Source organism: Capsicum annuum, chromosome 6 (assembly GCF_002878395.1).
Source record: "Capsicum annuum cultivar UCD-10X-F1 chromosome 6, UCD10Xv1.1, whole genome shotgun sequence".
In the NCBI taxonomy this organism is placed as follows: Eukaryota; Viridiplantae; Streptophyta; class Magnoliopsida; order Solanales; family Solanaceae; genus Capsicum; species Capsicum annuum.
Genome location: NC_061116.1, coordinates 227,316,112 through 227,322,361, shown reverse-complemented (window position 1 = coordinate 227,322,361; position 6,250 = coordinate 227,316,112). Strand labels below are relative to the sequence as shown.

General features: G+C 37.5%; 1 protein-coding gene and 1 non-coding gene across 4 annotated transcripts in view; one reads left to right on the top strand and one right to left on the bottom strand.

Annotated features, from left to right (window-relative positions):
* Positions 1-554: 554 nt before the first annotated feature.
* On the bottom strand, positions 555-641 carry TRNAM-CAU. The gene is given in 2 exon segments: positions 555-590; positions 604-641. It is a non-coding gene; the product is annotated as a tRNA-Met (tRNA).
* The window catches only part of LOC107875331, a 13,905-nt gene continuing 8,217 nt past the window's right edge, over positions 563-6,250 (top strand). The window contains exons 1-7 of one of the 3 annotated variants that reach the window (XM_016722012.2): positions 563-782; positions 1,768-1,962; positions 2,232-2,537; positions 2,655-2,877; positions 3,618-3,764; positions 3,870-3,994; positions 4,687-4,891. In XM_016722012.2, coding sequence (XP_016577498.1) covers positions 1,859-1,962; positions 2,232-2,537; positions 2,655-2,877; positions 3,618-3,764; positions 3,870-3,994; positions 4,687-4,891 — 1,110 coding nt within the window. In that variant the 5' untranslated portion in view covers positions 563-782; positions 1,768-1,858. Of the gene's footprint in view, positions 905-931; positions 1,081-1,767; positions 1,963-2,231; positions 2,538-2,654; positions 2,878-3,617; positions 3,765-3,869; positions 3,995-4,686; positions 4,892-6,250 lie in introns of those variants that run through there. The other 2 variants (XM_016722011.2, XM_016722013.2) reach the window with 2 other exon arrangements.

The window sequence follows — 6,250 nt, the reverse complement described above, 5'->3', positions numbered from 1 at the left end:
TAACACAAATATCAAAGGAGTATAAGAAAGAATATAAAAGAAGCAACAACTGGGAATAGTTAAATGTCTGAAGGCATTGTTAGAACACCTATATAATCAACTTCACAAAGGAATAACAAATCCAAGTATACATACTTTACGTGATAATGATTTATCATAATACACGTACTAACATGAGCCACAATAACTTAATAGAATAGCCTAATAAACGTATTAATATTTCATTACTAAATTAACACCCGAATGAAAGCACATGATAATTTTTGCTTATTGAGGAAAAAAAATAATATATAGAAATTGAAAGAGACACACAATGCTTTGTATGAAGTTTGTCATACCGACCATAGTTAAATAGATTTGTCTAATAATTTTGCTAAAGTTAATAAATCAAATACGAATTAAATATACAATAAATTTTAATGTCAATAAATTCAATAATTTTTTTTTTGTCAAAAATATTCAAAAATCTATGATAAAATGTTAGCTAAATATAGCATAAATAGTGGAGGGGTTAATTAATATCCTCAGGGAAAATGGAGAAACAAAAAAGGAAATGGGGTGAGAGAGGCTCGAACTCTCGACCTCAGGATTACTCAGAGAAGCTATGAGACCTACGCGCTAGCCAACTGCGCCACCACCCCAGACATCTGTTTTTTCTCCTTCAATATATATCAACAAACAAATACAATTTCGAAAACAACTCACCTCGGGTTCCTGTACATATATACAGAGAGAACAAAGCGACTCATTGACTCCAAAGGATTCGCTATCCTCCAATCAAGGTACGCACATTTCTGATCCACAAATCATCGTCACTCGTACTGCCTGCCTTTGATTCTGCATTCGTTGGCATTTTCTCCACTGATGCTACCTTTTTTCCCACTACTGCAACTATGTATACAAGGTCTACATCGTCGTTTTTAAGCTCTTAAGTTCATTTGTGGCTTTACATCTCCTACCTAATGCATTTTTACTATCCGCTCTCTGTTTCAGCTGCTCAAAAATAATCTATGCACCGAACATTTTGATACGAGGCGATAAATTAAGCGTAGCTTATTGTGTTCTGAATTAAATAGGAGCGTATGTGTTTACATTTTCTTAAAAAAACTGTTTGTGTTATTCGAGCAAAATGCAGTGCGTGAAAACTGTAAATTGCTAGTGTAAACATTTGAGGATCAGTAAAATCAGTATACGAATGTGAATTGGGAACAGAACTGTTATAGATATTATGGCAGAAAATTGAGGCATATTATGCATATCTTATATGATAATTTGATGTCCTGCTGATGAAGTTAGGGTTATAATTTGTTTGAAGGGTTCTACTGTTTGTTCTAGCTTTCTGAAGTCCGGTTACAATGTGCATGTCATAGATAAAGGTCCGCAGGTTATATCTGTTGCAGGATGTTGAGGTTAGTGATTGACCTAGTCATTCTAGTGCCTTTCTCAGCACAAAGATTATAAACAGTACGTTGATATTCAGCCATGTATTAATTACCATATAAAAACAAAGGCAAATATGTGCTTATGAGAGAACACGAACATGTTTTTTCTTGTGGAATATATGTGTATAATGACAACAGATGGCTTCCATACATGATAAAGATGTATTATCGTGGTTTTGTTCTTGCATTCTAGGAGATAATATTGTTCATATTCTTAACTGATGACTATGAAGCTGCTGCCTGGCAACTAGTGTCAGTGTTTTGATGTGGCCTGACAATATTTGGGGCAAATAAACTAAATTTATTATGGTTGTTGTTTATGTAGCTGTTAACTTTGGAAGCTGAGACAGGCTGGACCTTGTGTAGGATGCGCACTAGCAACAGGATCTCCTGACTGAGAAGACTGCATACTATAGATGGCAGCACAGGTGGCCTTCCCATCAAGTTCTAGGCTGCTGGTCAATGGAAATTTCTCAGAGCAGCTCTTTGTGTCTAAAAGCTCAGCTATGTTCATATGCAGGTCTCATATCCTGCTTGAATAACTCCAGTTTTTGTTTGACTTAATGTTTGTTTTTATAAGCCCGAAGCTTGTGTTATCCTCAAGTTTGTTTATCCTTTTAGCATTCTGGTTGTTAGAGTTGATGAGAATGCTTAAAGTAGGTGCTTCTGTGCCCTTTTCGTTGTTTAATTGTTCTTGATTTAATAAGCTCTCTTCATTTGTTGTTCAACAGCCATCATTATGAAAAATTTATTTATGTGGTAGTCTAATACTTGCAATGTTTGATTCAGAGGATTTTGCTTTGGACATTATAGAGTATCCGGCTTGCCATCATCAACTAGTTCGAAGCTCAATACTCCGTACTTAAAGAAACCGGAGAGAAGACCAGACATGCACAGTTGCAAGAGGAATTTTTCAGTTGCTTCTCTTGTTGATGCTGATGGGGCAATAACTTCTGAATTGGTTCCTTCCATTGATCAAATGCTTCTAATGACTAGTATATTTCTAACATATCTGGCTGGTGTAATACCTTCAAATATTAGAGAAAAGGTTCAAAGTAAAAACATGGACACTGATAGGACTTCCTTTTCTGGTAGGTAAGAACGGTATTAGATGAAAGCTTTTACTGATACAAGTAGCATATTAGCTGACTTTGACTTGGTTTGATTCGTGTATCATTCTTTATTGCTGAATTATTTTTCGTTTAATTGCAGTGCTAGGAGGAACAACAATTGCAATAATACAAAATTTGCCTGGGATATAGTGAAAGGAAAACTCCTAAGTTCTCTTTCTTCTACAAAAGAAGAATTGGACTTTGGTGCTACACCTATTGAATCTGAACAAAACTATGGAAGACAGCCTTCAAACTTATGTGCTCTTGCCCAGGGTTCAAGGTTGAGGTTACTTTGGGCATCTTTTCAGTTACTCAAGAAAGAGGCAGGCACTGTCTCTATCATTGCCTTGTGAATTTGAATAGAACAACTTGGTGATTTCTAAAATGGTGGACTTCTCTGTTTGATCTCACCTTAGGTAATTAGGGCTGTTTAAATGTAGTTGCTAATGGAATATATAGAGGAAAATGTTAACTACCATCTCATTGATGCATATCTTTGCATTCTTATAATGTTGTGGTTTTGAATTAGCAACCCCCCTCCTCTTCATATGAAGTGTTTGGTTGGGCACAAACTTTAAGAAAGACTCTTGAAACTTTTGCCCTTAAGCATGTTATGACATTTCTCATGTTTCTAAGAGTAAATGGGAAGTTTAAAGTTAATTTTTTTTTAAATATAGAAACATATTGCACCCAAGGGTATGACCTAGTGGTTCAATGAAGTTGGGTTGAGAACCATGAGGTCTCAGGTTCAATTTCCAGCAGAGATACTCTGATGGTGGTAGGTATCCGGTGGAATTAATCGAGGTGCGTGCAAGCTGCCCCGGACACCATGGTTATAAAAGAAAAAAAAGAAATAGAAATATATCATCTTTCTGGGACAGAGTCAAAAGAAAATGGTGTCACATAAATTGGATACGGGAGAGCGTATCTTTTACTTTGAGCGGGGAGTAGTACTCATGAAGTCATGATTATTCACTTTTACTATTTTCCATTTCTTTCTGTCTACACAAGCAGGTGGTTTCATTGTCCTAACTCCTAAATTATGGTTTTGCAACTTCTACAGGTCGATTATATTTCTGAGGATGCTGCTAGCTTAAGCAAGGAAAGTTTCTTGACCATTTATAATGAGGTCATTAAGAACTCGTGTCAGCCTTTATGTGTAACTTGGCTGGAAGAGGAACTGCTTCTGAAAAATGACAAAACCAACAAGGTATGCCTTGAAATATATATTCTGTTCTTGTTAAGTAGGAAAAGAAATATTCTGCTACATGCCTGTGACTTATTTTGGTATCTCTTCTTCCAATTATGTCGTCAGGAATGTCTCTCTGTAGTGATTGGTGAGTTGGATGGACATGGTAATGTCCTGATGAATATCAAAAAGTCAGGGAAGGAGGATCTGTATGCAGAACTGATATGTGTTCTTAGATTTGGTTTTGTCAGGTAATATCACTTCCTCTAGTCATGTGAATAAAAGTATTTTTTTGTGGCTAGTTTAAATTTTTGATACAGATGCAAGTATGTAGATTAAGTTTTGATTGAAATCATGCTAGATTTGTGGATTAATTCTTTATCATCAGTGTACTTATTGCTAACATTTTTGTAATGATAAATATATCTTTTTGTCAACTATTTATTTTTTGTGCCATCATCAACAACAACTATTTTTTTTGAGCCGGGGGTCTATCGGAAACAACCTCTCTACTTCTTCGGAGGTAGCGGTATGGACTGCGTACATCTTACCCTCTCCAGACCCCACTTTGTGGGAATACACTGGGTTTGTTGTTGTTGTATCTTCAAGATAAAGTCTGCTGGTGTTTAGTGTTTTGTGTGTGTATTGGAATGGAAAGTTCCTCTCTTGGACTATACTTTAGGACTTACGCGCACTAAAGCTCGCCTTAACTAAGCTCATTGAAAATGCAGTCTTTGAATTGTTTCTCAAATGGGCGTCTTCTTAATGGCGGTATACTGTGGCTCCATAGAAAGAGAACCTGAACTTCTAATTTGTCACTATGTTACATTTTTCTCTTAATTGGTTTGGTTAGATATCCCTTTAGAGCTTCGAGCCAGTCCCGACTAAGAAAAGAAAATTGTCCAAAAAGATGCCTTAATGTGCTTTAATGCTGAATATACAGGAAGGATGGCCTTTATGGTAACAACTTGTTTATGGACCATGGTGTCTCTATACTGGAGGATTTGGTGATTATGTTGGCAGATGGGATAGCAAGTATGTATTTGGGCCTTATTTCTGTTGATAGTAGTATGTCAAATGAAATGAACAAACTTGATTTGAGTTTGTGTACAATGTCAACCCGAGCACTTCAGAAGTTGCGGAATGAGGTATTAACTTTTTCTTGATATATTTGGTTGTTGTATTCATGTGTAAATTAATGCTTCATCCTGTGTGATGATTCTCTCTGCATAATACCGAATTTGTCTTCACATAGTCACATTTGCTCTTTTTGAGGTATTCTTGCCTACATTGTTTTATTTGAGCTGGCAAGTAGATATTTACATACATTTGTGTTTTCACAATATCTTGGGTCTATGATCCAGGGGAATAGTGAGATTGATGAGGATGCCATTATCGTATTGGAGCAGGTTGGATGAAGTGGAGGCTCGCCTCGGGAGTGTTGTGTGATAAGAAGGTGCCCCTTAAGCTTAAAGGCAAATTCTATAGAGTGACAGTCCGTCCGGTTATGTTGTATGGAGCAGAGTGTTGGCCAGTCAAGCGCTTCTACATCCAAAAGTTGAGGGTGGTGGAAATGAGGATGTTTTGTTGGATGTGTGGGCTTATTAGATGGGACAAAGTTAGGAATGAGATTATCCGAGAGAAGATGAGAGTGACTTCGGTGGAGGACAAGATGCGGGAAGGAAGGTTGAGATGGTTTGGGCATGTGATGAGGAGGGACGCAGGTGCCCCAGTTCGTAGGTGTGAGAGGCTAGCGTTGGATGGCTTCAGGAGTAGAGGTAGGCCAAAGAAATACTGGAAGGAGGTGATCGGACATGACATGGAGCAGCTGCAGCTTACTGAGGACATGACCCTAGATAGGAAGGTGTGGAGGTCGCGGATAAGGGTAGAAGGCTAGCGGGCTAGTACTATTAGGAATGTGCGCATAGATGCCTATGGTTTGTGAGTGTTTGTTACTTCTATGCGGCTGTCCCATTCATAACTTCTCAGTTCCTATTTTCTTATTGCGTGTTGCCTTATATTCCGTATTGCGTATTTCTCTGATTTATGTTTTATTATTCCTTACGCCTTATCTCTGTTATTTCTGTGTCTGTTATTTCTATTTCTGTTATGTCATCCATCCCCATGTCTACTATTCTGTATCTTGAGCCGAGGGTCTATCGGAAACAGCCTCTATACTTCTTCGGAGGTAGCGGTATGGACTGCGTACATTTTACCCCCCAGACCCCACTTTGTGGGAATACACTGGGTCTGTTGTTGTTGTTGTTGTTGCTGTCATGCTTATGTACGAAAGCTGAAGTTGCACTATTTTGTCAACAAGGGCCATTGGTTAGGCAAGTTGATATGCTGGATGCTCAGCTTGTTGAAGCTGAAAGAAAAAGTGAAAGTACGCATAAAAAACTAAACTTTTTTTTTCTTAGAATGATATGATAAACTTCAACTTACATGTTGAGTTGCACTTCACTTATTGTGCACAGGATCACTCTTAAATAGACTTAGGTATTAGG